Source organism: Lonchura striata, chromosome 2 (genome assembly GCF_046129695.1).
Source record: "Lonchura striata isolate bLonStr1 chromosome 2, bLonStr1.mat, whole genome shotgun sequence".
Lineage (NCBI taxonomy): Eukaryota > Metazoa > Chordata > Aves > Passeriformes > Estrildidae > Lonchura > Lonchura striata.
In genome coordinates, this window is record NC_134604.1 from 59,061,367 (window position 1) to 59,083,235 (window position 21,869).

The 21,869-nt window shown below is 38.8% G+C and overlaps 1 protein-coding gene across 2 annotated transcripts in view; it reads right to left on the reverse strand.

Moving 5' to 3' along the window:
- The window catches only part of ELF1 (E74 like ETS transcription factor 1), an 88,283-nt gene that overhangs the window by 11,797 nt on the left and 54,617 nt on the right, over positions 1-21,869 (reverse strand). For both annotated transcript variants that reach the window (XM_021530807.2, XM_077781376.1), the window contains exons 3-7: positions 18,359-18,533; positions 9,833-9,940; positions 9,087-9,251; positions 4,210-4,293; positions 1,017-1,209 (exon numbers count right to left, since the gene is read on the reverse strand). In XM_021530807.2, coding sequence (XP_021386482.2) covers positions 1,017-1,209; positions 4,210-4,293; positions 9,087-9,251; positions 9,833-9,940; positions 18,359-18,533 — 725 coding nt within the window. The remainder of the gene's footprint in view (positions 1-1,016; positions 1,210-4,209; positions 4,294-9,086; positions 9,252-9,832; positions 9,941-18,358; positions 18,534-21,869) is intronic.

Genomic DNA, 21,869 nt, shown 5'->3' on the forward strand with positions numbered 1-21,869 from the left:
ACAGCACCATCAAGTAAAAAAAAAACCTTTATGTGCCTAATTTTTTATTATAAAAAGTGGCCAATAGTGTACTTTTTTTCCTCAAACAACTTTTTTTTACTGGTATTTCATGCCACCTTTTAACTTCAAACTTAGATAACTCTGAGGAGAAAGAAAAGAACTCCATGACTTGGCAGATCTGCTATCAACTCACACTTTGTAAAAAGTTGCATAAAACTTTCAATTCTCCTTTTGATTCCTACAGTTCTTTCAGTAATCTGAATTCATGTTTATTCACCAGTAAGCACAGGCAGACATTTTAGCTACAACAAAGCAAAGCGAAGAGGACAGGAGAGCACTATTTCTGTTATATTTGCAAATTAGTAGGACAACTTGAAATTACGCACACCAAGATGAGGGGAAATTAAAAGAAATGCATATGGCTCAGTTGGACAATTATCAATCAGCTGATAAGACTGAAGCTCCATGGTTATCTACTTATTTTGCAGTTTTTTTATGTATGAGAAAACTCCCAGCCTGAAAGGCAGTGCCACACAATTCTATGTTTTAGAGCTGTCTGTACACACAAGTTCAGAGACATGAAACTAGAACTGAATTCTAAAACTGGAGTTTCCATTGGAGATAGAATCACATATAACAAGTAGAAATAATTTAATGAATACACATGAATGTTGGCGAGGTTTTTTTGAAAATAGTTTGAAACTTTATGCAAAAGGTTTTCCCCACTTGAAATCTTCAATCTCTTACTCATCTGTGTATGACTCTGAAGATGCAGTTCAGCAGCAGTACTGCTAAACGTACTTTCAATACATCTGTGCTGAAACTGAAGGTGAGCGACTTGGAATTGAGGTTAGTGAGGGTTAATTTTAGTTAGCTAATTTATTTTGCTGAAATAACATTTTCATTTCCCAAACCTATAGAATATTAGATTTTTGCATTATTCAAATTAGAGGAGGCATTTAATGTATACAAACACTAAAGCAACAAAAACAATCTACTATTAAAAATGCACATACCTGAGAGCTCTACCCATTGTTTCATAATTCATATCAGGTTTGTTTTTGTGTTTTCCCCACAATCTGGACACAGCTTTGGAATCTACCAGTTTGAAAATGCCCTTCTCTCTTTGAGTCCATTTGATATATTTAGGACATGTAGCTTTGTCCTGGAGCAGTGCTAGCAAGAACTCCCAGAGATAAATGGTATTTCCTACAATAAAAGAATTTTAGAAACAAAACAAACAAAACAAAGAAAAAGGAAGAAAGAAAAAGAAGTTATTTGGCCATATTTTATTAATGATGCAAATAATCTTAAAATTAAGAGGCTGGTATCTTTACAAAATACATTATAATATATCATCAAGACTAGAAAATAATGATGAAAGGACATGGGAGGGGAAGTTATTATAATCTTGTGAGTTATCATAATCTAGGTGTCCAAATACCCCAGCCACTCTGTAAGCTATAGCCAATGTTGGACCACCAACATTAGACAGCATTAGGCATCCATGTGCCCATTTGCCTCCTGCCTAATCCAGTTACAGAAGTAGTCACTATTGCTTTACCTTGAAAAGGAACATGTTCAGTTCTACCCCCTGAAAATGCTGCAAACTAAGCTGTTGCTTAGATGCTTTGCTGAATTGAGATGAGTGTTATAATCCTTTAAAAGGCTAAACAAAATCCTTGCCTTTAACAATGAGATTTATATGGAGCAATCAGTGATATGTGCTGAGGCAGGCAAACCTTCAACAACGAAGTACAGAAAAAGGTAATTTTTTTAAATCCAGTGAGTGCATGTGCTTGCTGATAGACAACATCCAAATTTCATTTTAGAAACAAATGGGGACAAACACTTCTGTATGAAAATCTGTCACATCTGTTCAATGTTTACCAGATATAAAGAAATAGTATTAAAATCACAGATGGTGAATATTTAAAACTAGCACAAAATTAGCACTTTTTTTTCTTTCAAAACCACATTTAAGGCGTCTAAACTCATGCAACTAATAAGACCTTTCTTTCCTGCCTTTTTCTTTTAAGGCTTTTGATGTTTGATGTTCTTTTGGGAATCTGAAGCTGCACATAAACTCCTTAGTTGTTAGTCTGAGAAAGCAAGAAAAAACTTCTTGCATCACCTCCCACAAGTAGCTGTGCAAAAACAGCAAGGAGAGCATGTGCTGAAGTTCCACAAAAAATGATGCCCAGCTGATCAGAAGGTGACAGGTTCTCTTTTCCTAGCTTCAATTTAGCCCAGTAGATTTTTTCAATTTAATGACCATCAGTCTGAACCTTTTTCCAATAAGAGACCTCTTAAAAACTGAAATACCTATAATACTATATTATAAACTATATTTAGCAAATATTCAAAGTCATCAGCATTGCGAATACAAAAATGTTAGCAGCTCCTTTAGCAGGTGGAAACTTGAAAAATGAGCATTCCTAGAGAAAAAACACTGCCTTTGCAAAAAAATGTCTCCCAGCTTACATAAACCAGCCTCCGGGCCGTCGGATACCCCAAAGGCAAAACCAGACTGCTTAGGCAAGACACAATGTCGGGCAGGAGTGAGAGCATTCCCAGCAATTTACCACCTAATCCAGGGTGTTTCTGTTGTAGTCTAGACTAAAAATGCTCAACTGCATCCAGGCAACCTGAAAATTTGTCACCACTTAGCCACTAAAAATCCCTGTGAAGAAGACAAGCTTCAAAAAAGAGGTTTGCTTTACTTACAGGCAGAATATTCAACCTCCTCTGAGTCACAGCAGAAAAAGCAATATGTGGAAAATTCAGTTTTTTCTATTCATGGTATCATGTAATTGTATGAGAGCTTGTAATTTTAGCATACAAGTTCTCCCTAGGTAACAGACAGGCAGCTCTTGTGATTTTCTAGCTGCTTCCCTACCACGGATGGTCATATAACTATGTTTTTTACTTCAGTTATGTGTTCCTAAAAATGTAAAACAAATGGGTTTCATAACAAGCAGTGCTTTGAGGCAACATGCTCATTTTATTCCCTTCAGAATTAGCAACTTTGTAATGATGGACAATTTGTATTACGGAGTATCCTTACTATCATTGACAGAACTATTAGACTCTTCCGCCTTTTAATTTTGTGGCTAGCTGCTTCAATATTTTCTATAATTTCATTTGAGCACCACTTGGGTGTTCCTCTGATACTCCTTCCATTTTTACAGAAAAATGAGGTTTTAATTAAAAAAAAAATACAACCATGCATATATAGAATTGATGGCATTAACATGTAAAATATTTATTGATAGCCAACAGGTTTTTCTTCCTGTTATTGCAGAAAATGCCTCTTCAAAAGAAAAAACAAACTCAACATAGTCATTTGTCAGAGTAGAGATTTTTCTGACCTCAAGAGTGTGGCATTCTTTTGCCACCAGTGTCCAGGACTGGCTAGGCAAGTACTGCATGCATGCAAGCACATCTGCCCCCAGGTGTTCCAGCAGGCACTGTGACACGGGAGGCTCATTTCCAGCTCCCACTGACAGCAGCACAGCTCACCAGGGATGGGAGTCAGCCTGCCCTTCAAACACCAGCCTGGGCATGGGTACAGCTTTGGACCCACAGCAAAGCAACACTTTTGTCAAAGTTGTTGACAAAACTCACAGGCACTACTGAACAGTTCAGGCTGAGCAAATGATGCATTTTATCAGTTATGCAGCATTTATTTTTATATCTACCTTTTAAACATAGAAGGAATGAAAGTATCAAAGCCCCAAGTTTTCTGCCCAAGTGTTCAAGCTGTGCTATAACTGTTTTCAAAATTCAGGACTTGGTACTTCCTGTTGCAAACTGGCAACCTTGGTAAGACTCATGCAAAATTAGACACATACAGATGGAACACATTTTCAAAGATCATCTGTCAAAATAACCACAGCCTAAGAAGCATTAATATAATGCAAAGCACTCCCCAAGACTTCACTCAAAACACAGCAAACTCTGCAGGGATGTTGAAGAGTTTCCAAGAGTCCTTGCAACTGAAGTGACAAATACATTATTCTCCTATGGAACTGTGTATTTCACAAAGAAAACTCATGTGCTCATCTTTTTCTTGCCTTGAGATGTTAACCACCCCTGAACATAAGACCTATGTTTGCATCACAAGTGAACTCGTAAATCTTTTCTTTTTCCAAATTGCTCAGAAACTGTGTTCTCCTAAACATATTGGTGACAACTATTTTGACTTACCCTTTCCATCTTTGTTTTTCTTTTTCACAGATATGTTTGGAGTTGTAGTAGGGGACTCAGAACGAGAGGGTTTTGGTTTCTTCCCTGAAATAAATCACCAGTAAGTCAACTGCATCTTAAGAAAATTAAAAAAAAAAAAAAATAAGAAGAAAGAAAAAAAGGATCTAAAAAGGGAAGAGATTTGTTTCTCCAATTCAAAAAAGATTTAATTTCTAGTAAGTTGGGAACTTAGGTCTGTGGTGAACTTCTTCTATGGCAGATGGACCTCCTGTGCTCTTACTGTACTTCTAAAAAAAGGCTACACTACGCACTTTCCTGAAGTCCACGTCCATTGGAAAATTCTGTGGCTATTTAGGTAATCTTAAGAGCATTTGAAACAGACAAGATGAGAAAAATAACATATTAACTATGTGTAAGGGCTTAAACAGGAAAAGTTAGATAAAATACAGAGTACTATCATGTTCACTCATTGCCAAAATGGAAGGTAGGGACAAAACAAACTTGTCTCCTTGTTTAATCTATTGCAAGTACACTGACAGCAGCAAACTACACTGTCATCTGAAACAAACATTTTTTTCAGTCCTATTGTCTTTTACACCTTTTTTACAGGTAAAGGGAACTCACTTGTTTATGAAAATCAGAAGAAACAGTAACAGGCTTTAAAAAAATACCAGTTTTTAGAGTGATAAGCATCATGACTCTCTGGTGAGGAAGACTAAAAGGAAGAAGTTACTTAAAACTGATCACAAAAATGAAGAGCACTCATTTGAAAATGTTGATAATCAACTACTGACACAAAAGGAAACAAAAAAGCTAAGTCATGGTGCAATATTTTTCAACATAAAACCTTGAGCCTATTCTTTTATTAGTTCTCATTCCCTGTAATGGCAGCTTTTACAGGTGATGTAATTAATCAGAAGCCTTCTGGAATGCCTTATTAAATTTATCTTACCAGGTTTTGAAGTGCCCCATTACTACATTGATGTTACTTATATTATTACCTATAATCTTTTGTGAGGTAGAATAGACTAAGCATATACAAGACTCAGAAAAACATATTTTTAACTCAGAACACTGCCATAGTTAAAAATCTAAAGGAATTTTTTTTTCTGTATTTATTGCACTTCAAAAGAATTGATGTTCTAAAGAGGCAAGACCAAAAAGTCTGTGCAGTCCCATACACTCTAACTTTGCACTTTTGGTTTTGTTTTGAGGGGCTGTTTTAGTAAGGAAACAGCTCTGCTGAAGAGTGAGAGAGCATTTTTCACTAGCTCTGAAAAAAAAAAAAAAAAAAAAAGTAAGCTTAGTGCCAGCCTGCACTATTTCCTTCATCTTAACCTTCCAGTATCTACAGAGAAATCATAAGAAACTTTGGCTTAAGCACTCACTTTTTGACATTAGCAATCTTGCTAAGTCCATCTGTATAACTTTTTTTTTTTTGACAGTGCACGGGGGAGGAGAGGTATGGGATAGCTAGTTGAGAGACCTATAGTGAGTAAACAGAACCTCTAATTTTCTTGCTTTCATCCAGACAGGATTCATGATTGAGAACGGGACACAAACAACATCCAGTGTTTTGGCCAGTAATGCCCTTGATTTGAAAGAAGGTAGGAGGGAGGAAAACCTGCAACACTGTTTTCTTAATATATCATGATACAAAAGGATAAAGAACAACTGGAGTACAGTTGTAGCAGCTTTTCTGCACTCACCACTACAGGTTGCAGAAATGTCTGTTTTACCTAAAATGTCCTAGATGAAGTCACTCTTGTGGATGAGCTTCTAATACAGAAGAAGCCCGTTAGAGCACAGAAATGCTTTCCCCGTTAGAGCTGTGGGAAGACTCTGTTGTCTCATTTTCCCCTCTTGAACAGGTGTAAATGTAGCCATTAAGGAGTAGGGAGTGTTATTTTGATATCACTAATTCACACATTATGTCTAAATGAGTTCAGTTCTTAAAAGGAAATGAAGTGGACGAGAGCTCAATTAGGTCAGGACTGAACTACTCCTAGTCAGCTTCAGGAAACTTAAGAACTGATCCCATATAATTTATGCACTTCTGATTAGAGATAACCTAGGCTACTACATATTACTATGGCTGCAAGACTAATTCTAGGCTCTCTTTCTTCAGCCTAGACTACTTCAGAACTCTGTAAGAAGTCATCCAAAATTAGAAACCAGTGAAGGATGTGAAACTTGTTTACAGAAATGTATTGCTATTATGACTGTATATCTGGGCTAGAGATACTTTATTTGGATAGTTTTAGACTACACTGTGAGCTATAATCTCCAGGCACTGACTGATACCATCAAAAAAACAGTTAACAGAGACACATCGGATATGTTTCCTTTGTTTAAAAGAAGATATTTTCTAAAAGCCCATTAAGCACTAGCATGCTTCCTCCTTTGCTTCAATAGAGCATGAATTTGTTGTTTTTCAGAGTGCATTACTAAATTCCTTTTTAGGAGAGAATTTTACAAAGACAAAGGATAAAAAGTGTGCAAGACCTAAGCCTTATATGGGCCTACCATAATTTTGGACAACTAATTGGATTTACATTTGGTGTTTTCCCTTTCCTATTTCCATGGCTGTAAAACATTTTATGTTAGAAATTCATGCTACAAATTAAGGTGACATTACACAGTGAAATGTTCATCCTGATTAAATATCTTATACCACACCAGAAAATGTAAAATCCATTTTCTTACATTCTTTTCAGTGAGTTTTGTTTTAAAAAAATGCATGTACAAACAAAATAAATTACATATATCTAATATATTATATACATAACTTATGTGGCCACCTGCTGCCAGATATCCTCCACAGCAAAACAGAACTGAAGGTATTAATATAGGAAATTTTCATGTTTCTTTGTTTGACATCCCTTTGTTTTTCCTGTCTTTCTGATCCATAGCTGAGCAGCTCAGTGCTCAGACATTCATAAGTACAAACATAATGCTGAACACAGCTTTGGAGTGGAGCAGATGGGTGGATACAGCTCTCCTGTTGCAGTAATAAGGCCAAAAGGAAAGGAAGTGAAACCACTTCATTGCTTCTGGTGAACATTCTCTTGGAGGAACTCTACTTGGCAGTGCCATTTTGGCCCAGTTAGCTGGCAATGCTCTGCACTGTGAATCTCTCTAATTTCACCTAATGGCTTATATATATCCTAGAAGTCTATAAAAGAAGTATATAGAATCTATTAAAACTCTATAAATCATGAGTGATATGGACAGGGCAAAATGACCACCATCCTTTGCCATGCCTCAGAACTGACCAAAAGAAGGGAAACAGAGTGTACTGTAAAGAAAATAATAACCTACAAACAAAAACCCAAAAGAATCCCACCCACACACTGCACATTAACTTAAAGTGCACTAAAAACTTAATAGCATTTTGCAGCAATTCATGTACAACAATGCCTTACAAATCCTCAGACATTTTGAAGTAACACTTCTACATCACTTAGGCCATACCATGTACTTTAGAAAGCCTTGAGCTCACTGAAAACCAGTACTTAAGGAAACACTAAGCTGATGCATCTTTTCTAGCTTTTTTTTTTTCTAGAACAAATACACTTTCTGTGAAGAAACTGGTTTTCTAACCTATAGCTAGGGAGGAGGAAGGAGTAGGAGTAAGCAGAAGCACAACACGAAAGAGTATGAAAGCATCAAACCAAAGAGGTTAAATGTCTGGCAGACAGCAGCTCCTTGTTTTGACCCACACAGCAGTTAACATTAAAAAAGAAGAAGGGAAGAAAAGAACAAACAAAAAACCCCCAATTTAAAATCCTCTTACAGTTGGTTATTCACAGTAGTGTGCACAGCCACAGTAGCTTCCCCAGCAGCACTTTCGGGGCAGCTGCTGGTAAAGCTCTCCTCCACAGCAGTTTCAGTTCAGCTTTCTCAGGGGAATCTGAGACTTCCTGACCCACACCCATCCCTATGAGACCTTGTGACACACATAGGGCTCAGGAGGGTTCCCCAAGATCTTCACAGGACAATATGGTCTCTCTCACACATAACAATTCCCAACATTTGGAATTAGCAGCAAAAGTAGCAGCAAAAATGCACTCCAATTCCACAGGGGTATGACTGGGTAGTAGAAGTCTTATTATGGAAGACAGGGGGAACTATTAAAGTCCTCATGCTCTAGGATGAGCCCCAGAAACATAAACTACTTCATTTATTTTTCTTTTTATATTAATTTGTTGCAAGAGCATTTAATATCTATATGTACAGCAAGAATCTCTTTTCCTGCAGACACCAGTTTCAGAGCCTCTAATGGGGTCCACGCTGAAGCAGGGTGGGAAAACAGGAGTAGAATGTCTGGCTAACACAGCTTCTTGACTCTTTGGCACAGCACTGGCTGCAGTGAAACATCACTACACTTTGTAAATGTAATATACTACAAATGGGACTAACACTTACTATAGCATGCAGCTATTAATAATAATTTAAAAATCAGTAGTATTTAAGAAAAGCTAAAAATCCCTCCCCATTCTCATCCCATATTCTGAACTGATCAGGTATCTTCAGTTGAAGCTAAGTAAGAGCTAATGAAAGTACTTCCAAATTCTCAGTGACAAAAGCTCTATGGCTTGTATTGCAATTCTGCCCTGAAGAAGAAACCATAAATAGGAACAAGCAGAGATTCTTGTAGGATAAGCCATCGTTGCTACACATACGACATCATTAATCTAAGCACCTGTACACGTGTTCACACTACGCAAGAAGAAAATGCTTTCCCTGCATTTCTGACTGAGCTCACTCAGTTATTTTGGCCTGACACCCAGAATGGTTCCAGACACTCACAAGGAAGCAACCATGCCACCCCCTACTCTCCTGCTCCACACTGCTGTTCTCTGGTAGCATCTTACCTTTTTTCTTCTTTGGTTGTTCAAATTCTGGAGTCTCTGGTGACTCAGCATAAGGGTCTGAGGCTTGGTGAACTTCCACCACTTCAGGAATCCCATCGAGAGTGACTGACACGTGTGTGATAGGAGGCACCATTTCTTCCTCTTCAGTTGCACCAAACATAGTTGCTTGAGGGAAAGGGACAAAAGGAGTATTTTCACACAGCCATGTGGACTTTAAAAAGCTGGCTTTAGACCAAAAACTTTAACATAGAATAAAATCAAACTCTGACACTTCAGTCTTTCAAGTGAGAGAAGACTAGGGTATAATTCAATATATGTGTCAACACTTAACACAGAAGCACTACTAAACTAGAAAAATTTGATGCCAGACTGTACCCCAAACAAAGCACATTTATCTGCTGATCACACACTCATATTTAAGGCTATCTGTAAAGGTAAGTGCATATTCTTTTATCCTGACAACTTAAACATCAACCAAACAAAACACTGCAATCTAAACCATCCAACTTCATTCACACCTTCCCTCTGTAATTTTTGACTTTTTCCTTTCCTGCTCAAATCTGGCATGACAATTAAATCCTTCATTGCCTACAACACTGGATTTCTGATACCCAAACTATGGGTATATCTGGAAATTACAGAAAAAAATCTTACCAATTCTATGCAACCATGCTGCAGTGCATCGCTCCTCTTTTCACAAATAAACCTGGCAAATACAGGTTGGATTTTCATTTAAAAAAACTTACCCATTCTTTTTTCATCCAACATAGGATCAGGGGAGTCCATATTAAGAAGTGCTTCAGCAGCCTCAATTGTTTCCATTGTTTCACCTCCATTATGACAAGATGCTTCAACTAAAACAAGAGAGAAAAAAAAATTTTAAGAAGCTACAAACTAGACTTAAAGCTTAACACTATATTGATTCATATTTCATTCCCACCAAAAGAACCAACCAAACAAAGAGTGATATTTTTCTACTAGATGTGCAGCAACAGATTAGCTGAGGAGAAAATGCACACTGCAATAGTTTCTTTTATTTGGGACAGTACATTTTTTAGATTGCATGTATAAAAAAAAACCCAAACAAACTTTTTATTTCTGCCTCATCTTTCTAATCCCACTCTTTGCTGATCAAGCACATGCAGTAAAACACAACACCCATGAAACTAAAAAATATCATTACCACAAGCAATATTCCAGATATCATTATTTAAAACCACAGTATCACTAACTTCTTATGGTGCTCCAATGTCTTACCCACAGAAAAACATGTGGATATGACACTTGAAGACATGATTTAATGGTGAACATGGGGGTGGTTCTGGGTTGGCAGTAGGACTTGATGATCCAACCCTAACATTTCTGTGGTTCTGTGAACAGAAGCGAATTCCATAAATAAGAGATGCCCATCAAAAATTTAGCCTGCAGGAGAGAAAAAATATTCCAAAAGTTCTATTAGAGACCATGGGATGTAAAGGTGCAGGTGAATCCTAAACCATTCTAATTCATGGGAATTACATGTAGGGTTAACAGTGCAGGCTCCAAGAACACACTGGAATGCAAACATGAAACGCAATATAAAAGATTGGCAAGCTTTTCAAAATTTTTGACTTCTAGACAATTCCTCATCAATCTCATCAGGGCAGCCATTAGATAAGCCCAAAGCTCCTGAGCATTAATTGTGATGCTTAAGGTACATGTTAAGGTCATCTGGGGGTACACAACAAAAAAACCCAATAAAATATCATTTTGCAAAATAACAGCTAAACTGCAAGAGTACTTTACCAGATAATTTTTTCAAAATAACTGTAGCATGAAAAATAACAAAGGTAGCAGTTCCTGGTACCATAAACATTTAAAACTGTTTAACAAATCCTTTTAGAAATTACTGTTTGTTAAATGGAAATTATTGGGCCAGGCTTCCTTATCCTTTGAATTTGATGCAACTTCAGGGAACTAACTTGCATCTATCAAAATGATAAAAGGGCTACATTAGTATTCCCCTCTCTAGGACACCATGAAACCTCAGTTACTTTCACAGGCTTTACACCTCTCTCTCTCCCTGTTAAGCTTTGAGGAATTTTGGGTGGGGCAGTCACATTAAAAAACGAAACAAAACCAAAAAACCACACTGACTGACAAAGCAAGCAAACATACATGTTAAAACACAATGTAATGACCTTGGAATAGTTCTATGCACAAAAGCAAGAAGTTTATGCCAGAATTTCTATATTTTAACCTTAAAAATATCACAGTAACAACAAAGCAACCAGTTCCATTAGCACTAAGCAATTACATAATCTAAAAAACAACCAACCAAAGGCCCCTGGTTTCATCACAGATGTTTACAGCTTCAGGAATTGTATCATTATCAGAGGGCAAAGATGAATGCTGGCATCCACACATCAGCCCTACCTCTTCCACTGATGTGATTTACAGAAGCCTCCTTGCCTTCTGGATTTTTCCTTGAGGCCCTAGTGTAAGAGGCTCAGACTAATGCAGAATTAAAGTAGATAGGTGTTAGGAATCCCTGATCCACACAGCAACTCACCCTGTTTTCTACAGGACCATCTCCACCCCGTATCTGGCAAAGACATTTAGACAGTTAAGGATCTGCACCTTCTGGCTGACACCTCCAAACAGTCTTAAGAAATGACACACACAGCTGGGAAGGAGGATAGCATGAAGAGAAAGCGAGTATGGACTAACGTCCTGACCTTGGAAGAAAGAGAAGGCAGCAAATCACTGTCCTGAATCACCTCCCTGGCCTCTCACAGCTTCTAGAATGATATCTATCCATGGTTTTCCCAGGCACTGAGGTGAGGCTGATACTTTGGTAGTGTCCAAGGTTATCCTTTCTACCCTTTTAAAAACTATGTTTCCTCTTTTCTGGTTACCTGCAACTTTTCCTGACTGCCAAGACTTTTCAAATACTATGGAGAGTGGCTTGGCAACTACATCAGGTAATTTTCTCAGAACTCTGGGGTGTCAGGCAGCTGACAGGCTTAGGAGCTCAGACCCAGGGCATCTCAGCCCCAAGAACCACACAGCATCCCTAGGGAATGCCTACCCATGAGGAGCAGACAGAACATGCACATCTGCGTGGCCATGTACACTCTTGGACTGGTGCTGGTGACTTGATGCTTTGGTTCTAAGTTTTATCTAGATGAGAACTTCCCAGATTATCTACCAAGACCTCAAAAAGGATGTCACATCATACAAATATAAATAAATACACACAGCACTATCAAAGCAGCTGTTCTCTGTTTTGACATTGTTTGAATGGACAGGAAGGTTAGCCTGCCATGATCCAGTTTGGCCGAAGTCGTGGAGCATGGCTGGCTTATCACATACAATTTTAAAGCCAGCAGTGGCACCCCCAGGTTCTCAGTTCCGCAGGCAGGGAGGAGAGAGCTGCTGCTGTCTGCTTTCCCCAGAGAGAACTGCAGGAGGACCAAACCCACTTGCTGGATTTCAGGTATTAAGATGATGGAGTGGAGACAATTCCTCACTCTGAATAATAGCAGGTGAGGAAGAGTCTAACAGCTTTACATTGCTGTTACACCATTCAGCTAGAAGTTAACCATCCCTATCCAAGGCTAATGAAAGGAACTTAAAATAGCCATATAAATAATGTAAACACAGAAATTTATATGATTTGCTGCTCACAAAAACTTTAAGCATGTTAAGGAAACTTCCCAGTCTGACCATTCATGAGACTCCCTGGCAGTCACATCCCAAGGCCAGAGACTGACACTGCTGGGTCAAAGCCCCTTCGCAGCATGCGGTTCCCATGATCGATGTGTCCTTCTTGGTTCCCCACACACCCATCCACATCCAGACCAGGTTTCCCTGCCAGCTCAGCCCTGGGTTTCCCACAGCAGTCTCAGATGTCTCATTCCATAAAGCCATTTATTCACAGCACAATAACACAGGAATAGCCTGAGTTGGTGCCCCCAAGGAGGATCCCAACCAAGGAACCCCTGGGCTTTTACAGCCTCATGTCCATCTGCAGGCAGGTCTCCCTCTTCCTCTCTGTGTCCATGCACCCCCGCTGCTGCTGCTGTCACCTGTCTTCTCTTTTCTTATCCAAAAGTCCAGCATTTCCCAGCTTCTACAATCTCTCTCACTGTTCATTGCCTGCCTGGCCCCGGTGCTCTTTGTTATCCCACAGGCTGGCAGCTCACAGCCTCTTGTGTCTGGCTCCCACCCTGAGCTCAATCTGCATCTCGCTCTGCAGCTTGCCAGCAGAGCTACCTGGACCAGATGTATTCCTCTACAAGCAGCAGCACTATCTTTTTATCCACAAACACAGGATGGCAAAATTAAGCTTCTTAACCGCTCTACTGTTCTTGCCAACATCCTTCAAGCATCTTCTGAGAAGATGCCTTCACAAAGTGGTTTAAGACCTTGGTTTAAGTTAATATTTCTCTGTTGCTGAAAGAATCAAGGGTTGTGGTTTTCCCTCCCATCTCTGCCCTCTGGTTCATGATCCAAACTTCTATCACTTGACAGGCTTCACACTTTTTTGATCACATAGTGAGACAACTGAGATTTATAAAATATCTGAAAAGGTTTTGGGGGTATAGCTGGGTTAGCAAGTTGAATTACAAGAACTCAAGAGCCAATACAAACAAGGTGTGGGACACCTCACAGAAAACGTGGAGCATCATCTCTTTGTCCTTTTAACAGCAAGGTGCGCATTTGCATCTTTCAGCATGAGACAGTGTTCAGAGATAACCAGCTCAGCTACCAAACCGGAGTCACTTATTTTAGCTTTTCTAAAATGCTGCAGAATCACTGGCTGTTACGATACAGTCCCAGTTTTAAGAAGAACTGGAATTAAATGGCTTATTTGTTCCTCTTTGCCGAAGTCAGAGCTTAAAAAATGGGGCAGCAGAGAGTATAATTTCTGCAAAGTATCAGGTTTCAAAGGTTATCTGAAATAGGCAGAAGCTTTTTTAAAAAAAGGGAAAAAGGGGGAAAAGGAAAAAATATTGGAAGACAAAAATGAAAAAGGAAAAAGAGGCAGGGGGAGGGAGAAAAAGGGAGAACGGAGAGAGAAAAAGGGAGAAAACCACACCTAAAAATATCTTCAGTTTTTTCCCAGGGTACTCTACAAGTTTTTGTTTATCTGAGCAAGCCACAAACACAAGCCTCTGTATTTGCATGCCAATTTCTGCCCAGTTACTGTGAATCCAGGCTCCCTATGAATCAGCATAAGCACAAGGCTTGTCCAGACACAGTGTTCTGCTCTGAAATGATGCCTCATGTTGGAAGTTCCCCACCTCAGTCCAAAGTCCTGCTTTCCTTACTCCTGTCTAGTGTCTTTTTTTAAAATTTTTACACCACTTTGGACAAGTCTATCTCACTCTCATTGCTTCCTTTGTGGCTGAAAGCTCTGGAGGGTGGGCAACACAAGTCCTTGTCCAGGCTGAGATAAAGGCTGTGCTAGTCACAGCTGTGTTTAAATTCATTGATGGTTTTACTAGAGACAAAAACAGGGACTTCAGAACCCCAAAATAATGTCAGAAGAAACCTAGAGTTGCTAAAAGAAGAAAGAGAGCCATTAGACATAGACAGACCCCCCCCCCTCCCCCCCTTTGCAGAATAGCTGGCTGTTAAATTTAAGCACTTTTTAGTATCCACTCTTAGCTGATTGTTATCTGACACTGGAAAACTGAATTTAAAAACACAGGTATTTAAGGAGACCTGCAAATCACCATTTTCTTTTTAAATAAGGCCTTACAATTTGTAAAGAAAATTATCTCATTGAGGAGATATATTAAAAAAAACCTCTGGTTTTACCAGAGCTACAGGCTTCTGTGAATAATTTCTTTACAAAGTAACTGAAACCAAAACCTGTTTTTTTGCAGCTGGCATCGCATCAACTCACAATCCTCACAGATTAACACTATGAAGTTCAGTTTCCACCTAAATACGCCTTTGGATTTTTTTGTAACATCAGAAATGACCACCAAAAAAGCTGTGTTTGTGCAGAACTGCCAGAGCTTCACCAAATGTACTAGGGAAATGGTACCAGACTTCAAAATGAGCTGGTTGTTAAGTACCATTATCGATCAATGAAAATGCACACTTCCATTCTCCCTATTTAGACCACAGCACAGGACATCTAAATGCAAATTTTCTGTCCCTGCTCTCTTATCCCCTCCTCCCCAAAACTGTCCCCATGCAGCCACTTCCCTGATCCCATGAAGACAATGCCAGAACAAGTGAACCACAAATTGGCAGACTTTGATTAACGGTGGTTTTCAATAAAAAAACTCACTAAACATGATAAAGTTTAAAAAAAATATAACAAGAATTTTAAAAAAATTGTTTTGGGAATTACATAATCTGATTAGTTCCTCCTTCCTGTGCACCTTATATCCATAACTAGCCACATTAATAAGATAGACAAAGTGTAGCAATTGTACATTCTGACAAGTAGGACTAGAGTTCTTCTGCACAAAATATTATCCTATGTATTTTTCAGAGAAAAGTATTTCAATATTCCCTTTAGAGATAAACCTTCATTAAAAGCCAAATGTTCCAATTAACTTTGTTAATCACCCTTTATTACATGATAGTTAATAATTTTAAATCCCATAAGACTAGCAACAAACTGACCATAAAATTGCCATCACAGTTCTTCCAGAGGAAAGTGCTTTTAAAGATGAGGGTGATAAGGCATGTCTGCCTTTTCATTAAAAAAAAATAAACTACAGCATGAGCATTAATATAGCTAAAAAGCTGTTTGCTGGCTATGTCACAGTAGGGTTTCACATGCAACAGATACTGTTCTTATAGTTTTCTGCAGGTTATAATTTATATGACAGGTCAATTACCAGCATGTGATAGTTGTGCTTTTGAAGGGCTGAAGCTACATCCTATAGATGAAAAAACCTATCAGCATCCACTATTTTGCAAAAAGATCCCTAGAAACTGATTGCTTCAGTTTCATGAGACCTGCTGCTAATTTCTGCTAATCTAGGAAAAAAGAGAAGCCCAGTGGATGACAGTCACAAAAAAGTACTGAAAAACTAGTAACTTTAGAAAACCTAAATCCTTCATATTAAGCAGTCATTGCTCAGTAATGTTTAGTCATAAATTATGGTGGCTTCAGTTTTGTTTTGCTGTGAACTTCAGTCTTACAAATATTTTAATGTGGAATTAGTACAGTCTTTATGATGTCTGATCCTCTCTCAAAGGCATAATGTTAAAGTGACTGAAAAGACTGGTACTAACTTCAAAGAGCAAAACAACACATTTCACTGTTGAGAGCAAAGAAAATCAAGAAGCAAAACTTCAAAGAAGTGAGAAAACAAAAATGCAGCTGAAAAATAGAATAGGTGGGAAAACTGAGCTATGATCAGCCCCATTTCAGCGGCAGCCTACAGCAAGCTATACTTGAACTAGGGTCTCTTCCACACAGCAGTCTTGCAGTCCCACTGGGCAGCTGTGGCCACAGCCAGTGCTTGTCCACAGTGTGCAAGGGGGGAACAGAGGCCTCCCTCCCCAGGTCCTCTCATCTCCTGTGGGGTGCCTTCACACCCCTGGGCCCCAAATTCTGCCCCACTAGAGTCAGGCTGCATAGCTTCCTGTCAGAGACCAGTCTTGCCTGCCTTGTCCTGAGCAGAAGCTTTCCAGCCACAGTGCTGGTCCTGGCTTGGCCTGCATTGATCCCCTTTCCCTTCTAAGGAAATCCACAGCATGCACAGGATGGAGACTGTAAAACAGATAATTAGTTATTATTTCCTTCACCGCAATGATAACTAATTGTCTGTTTCACAGTCTCCATCTCTGCAAAGTGGCCGCTCTCAGTTTCTAAGGACTTTGCCTTTAAAAAAACCCAGATTTCTTGAACTATAATAGACGATGGAAACAATACTGTACTTGTCTAACTCCAAAGTATCCCAGAAACCCTTGGACACCATCGGTTACAAGGATTAAATATTTTCAGTTTCTGGCAGCAATTTGCAAACCCTTCTCAAGTGACCAGCAACAACAACCAGAAAAAAAAAAAAAAAAAAAAAAAAAAAAAGAAAGAAAAAGAAGGTTAACAAGGGCATTCACAAAAATGGAGTTTCACAATTACTCATGCATGTAAAAATTCACACACAATGTATTACAGTGAATATGGAGTCACAAAAATTATCTGCTATGAAATTCACACGGATGCATTAAGTGGCTTAAGTAACACACTGGGGAAATGCCAGTTGTAGTGTGAATAATTAATATGAACAGCAAGTTGGCAAGAGGTCTCAACATGAAATACTGTTTGAGTATCAAAAACCTTCTTGAACAATAACCTAGCTTATTTGTATGGTCACAGTTTGTTTACAGATAATTCACTACTACGAAAAAAATACTGAGAACAGCTCATGTCAATTTACTCCGGGAAATGTTCCTAATATCAAGTTAATGTTGAGTTCTTGTTTTGCTTTTGGTAGTAAAAGATTGTATCAGAGCATGTCTTTAGAAATAATGTCAAAAGTATGAGTGAAACCAGCAAGCTGTCTCCATCCCTGGAGATAGTCCAGGCGTGGAGCTAATGGCTGAAAGAAAACTTCTCACTGTAAAGTATCTACCCCACCTTTTAGATTTTTCTGCAAAAGCACTTCAAATAGTGCTCACTTCATTTAGTGAAGTGTTGTTTTTAAAATATGTGACAGATTTTTGAGCTTTCCTCTTGAGAATTGGTTGTTCTTTAGGGCTACCTTTTCTAACAGAATTTACAAAAAAATCTGTATTTTACGTGTGAGTCAATAGTAGAGATCCAAAATTAATACTATGCTGAGTATACTTGCACCAGTAAGTCATGCTAGCATGCACATTTTAATTTATAACTGTATACCCTCAGAAATTTAAAAGCAGCATCTACTCAAGCTGCATATTCCTACTTGTTGGTATATATGTTTACTTAAGAACTACCACCTAGTAAGTAAAACCAAATAAAACCTATGAGGAACAAAGAAAAACCTTGTTGGTTCTCTGAACAGGTCTCTGCCTTAATCACTGTTGAAGGATGAAACTCTTCACCATTATCAGCTGTGCAATTGGGATTGCAAGCCACCTAATAACATTATGGCCATTTTCTCTGTCTTGTACAGAATCAACAGCATTCAATACCACTGTTCATTTTGCTCCCTGTTGCTTTTTGTCATTTAACTTTCTTTCTCCATTAGTCACAGCTATCTTGGTGCAAAGACACAGAGGTACCTTTGCACCAAGAGAGTGCAAAGTGGCACAGAGATGATTTTATTGCCAACCTGTGAGGGTGATATCATCATCTTCTATGATCTGCTCTTCTGCAACATCCAGAGAGTTCTCAGTGATCATGTCACTAGGTTCATCCACGCAGGTTAAGCCAGAGTAGTTATGTAGGAGTTCTGCACTAGGAACATGCTCCACGATGACAGCAGGAAAAATAGATGGATCACCAAGCTGGGGGGTGGAGGAAAAACAAACAAAGCTTTAGTTAGACTACCTCAAATCTAGCCACTTAATGACTAATATTTCAACAGACCTGTACTAAACCACTTGGATATTAAACTGTCAGGAGGGAGTACGAAAGATTATTTTTAGCGCCTGAAAACAAACAGCAGCAGTGTCACACCAGGAGCCAGAGGCTGAATATTGCTGTAGTATCTACTGTACTGACTGCACTTCAGCACATAACACCAGATTTGCATGACATAGTTTTTCAGCAGTAAAGCTGACAATACAGAGGAGTGGCACAGCACAGTAAGTGCTAAACTTTGCTGGCAATAATACTGGGTGAGCAACTTGCTGCAAACACCTTCACCTTCTGCTCTTCCATCAAGCTGAGAGTGAAGGAGTCCTGTGGCTGTGAGGACTGGACAAAGCACTCACAGGCAACAAATTCTCTATGAGATACTATTTGAAAGTAAGTATTTTAGGGGACACAGAAGGAAGGGGTGTAACAGGTTGATGTAAGTGCTGCAATACGTTCCCTCTCTAATTCTTATGGCTTTAGTAATTTGATATTACTCACACCACACCCCCCTCACCACTTTCCTTCCAAAGTCTGCATTTAGACATCATCCTTTGGTCTTGATAGTCATTTTACATTAGATACAGAAGATGCAGCTGGGAAACAGAAATCAAACTGAGTAGCAATAACAACAAGCAGCACACTCTCTGGAAAGGCAACCGCTCAACAGGAAGAGGTTTTCAGCAAATAACATCTACCACAGACACTGTATTTTTCAAAGTGAGTATTTTTAAATGTCATTTGCAGGAAGAAAGTCATAGCAGGTTGATAGCAGAACAGGTTCAAAGAAAGTCTAGTGTAACTCTAAGGTTCCCTGACCATAAAAATAAAACACATTATGAATGTGTCAAGCTTAAAAACAAGAAAAAAACCTAAAAAGTTTCTAAAACATATTTCTGAGAAAACCAGTATATGCATATTTGGTTCCACTCTCCACAAAAGAGCACAAATATGATTAGATCATAGAATGGCCTGGGTTGGAAGAAACTTTAAAATCATCTAGTTCTAATCCCCTTGCCATGGACAGAGAAACCTTCCACTACAATCAGGTTGCTCAAAGTTTCACCCAGCCTAGCCTTAAACAGTTCCAGGGATGGGAATCCATAACTTTTCTGGGCAACCTGTTCCAATAGTCTTCCACCCTCACAATAAAGAATATTTTCCCAATATCTAATCTAAACCTACCATCTCAAGTTTGAAGTCCTTTCTACCTGTACTGCCACTATATGCACTTGTAGATATTCTCAATCCTTCCTATAGTTTCCCTTCAGGTATTGGAAGGAAGATCAAGTAGGTTTTTTTACCACACAAGGTAAAACCCCAAGGGAAAAAACCAACTGTATGATTATGGCCTTGTTTAAGAATTACTCATCTCTCACTCTTGCCACTGTGCACACCGTCACCAACAGAAAATGGTATCAGAGCTAACTGCTCAACCCAGACAACAGCTACGGGAGTAAGCCTCCCCTAGGGAAGAGTCTGGACCATAACTACTGAATGTAGAAAGTGCAATTACAAGATTTAAAAAGCCGTAATTACCACTTTAAATTGCTCTGTGTTTTGTAAAACATGTCTCAGCAAAAACTGTGGTAAAGGGCAACCAGGAAAAAAAATAAGAGCTAAAAACCAAAAGTAGTATTTTAATGGGCTTCTATCATGGACAGTCTCCTAAACAAAATAAAAGAGTCAATAAAACCAAAATTTTAGGAAAGGCCCAACAAACAATGACCTATTCTATGAAACATGTTTCAAAAGAGAGGAATATGGTAGAAGATCAATAAAAATGAACAAAGTGCAAACCAGTTAAAGCCCTCTTGTGCAATCTTATCACCAGATGACAAGTATATCAAGTCACGCAATGGGACAGCTGCTACCCCACACCTTTGTGGGCACCTCCAACCAATGCTGCATCATACTGGAGCTGAGAAACCAGAAATCATTGATGGCTAAGAGGTCCCTACTGTTCCTCAGAAAAAGTCATGTTCACATTTTGCATCCTATTTGTTTACTGGTCCTAACATCCTATTTGCTTCCAGGCAAGAATAAACAAGTAGATTTCATTAAGTAAAAGCCACATCAATAAAAAAGGATAAAGCATTGTTAAAAGAGAAGAAAAATAAAAAAAATACATGCATTAAGAAAAGTTTTATTTTCAATAATACATTCCATAAGCTACAAGGTGGATTGTCCATTACAGCCTCATTTCTGAGATACAATTATGTTCTACAAATAGTTTCAATACCTCAGTTTCAGTAATATGGCACAATACATAACTTTTGGGATTTAAGTTATGGACAGCTGTAGTGCAGGCACTTGGACATGAGCTAGGAACCCCAAGTTTCTTTCCCAGCCAAAAGACAGAAATGACATTTCTAGGGCACAATTTCCCTGCCCAGTTTTAGGCTCCTGTGCTACAATAGGATGTCATGCCCTAAAAACAACTATTGCTATGCATTGACTATGAAATAGTGGAGGCATTGGGGTGCTCATTTCTGGTGGAGGCAGCTGTGTCCCACACACCCATCAGCAAGTGGCCAGCTTCCTCCTCCCTGCCACGCCTGCGCAGCAAGGCATGCTCCTCGTCCCGCTTCCGCCCTTGCACTGGCTCAACAGCTGCAGTGTCTGCAGCCACAGATCAAGTTGCCTGTGCTCAAGATAAGCCTTACATTAGTTTCTTCTGGAGAAGAAAATTACTTTGGCTCAGAGCTCTGTCCTTCTCTAATGACTGATGCTCACACCACTGGCTTGGCCTCTGAGAGGATGAGTTGTAGAAAAATGTTCCAGAATAATAAACAAACCAGATAAAATCAACTGATTGTCACATGTTTTGAGATTCATTTCTCAAAGCCCTATTTATATTATGCTCTATTCACTTTGCTACAAAACCTGGTTACAAAAGCCCAAACATCCACATTTCTAAAACACGTTTCATTACTGACCAGAATGTTTCCTGTGGTAGTGAACTGTGCTGCTTCACACAGTTTTAAAGTATTTAGTTTGATCACATCTGAACTGCTCTGCCAGATTAAACTGTGTTTTGACCATATCTAGAAACTATCATCATCACAGCACTCTGATAGGGTCGCTGCGTCTGTCTGCAGGAAGAGAAACCCCCATGACAGGGCAATACCTCTTCACCTGAACCCAAGGAAGCCGCTGACACACTATGCTTCCAAAAGGCTGGAGATGAACAGAAAAACATTCACTCATGGTAAGACACTTTAAATGTGCTTTTCTTAACTTAATCACAATTTTGAACTGTAAGA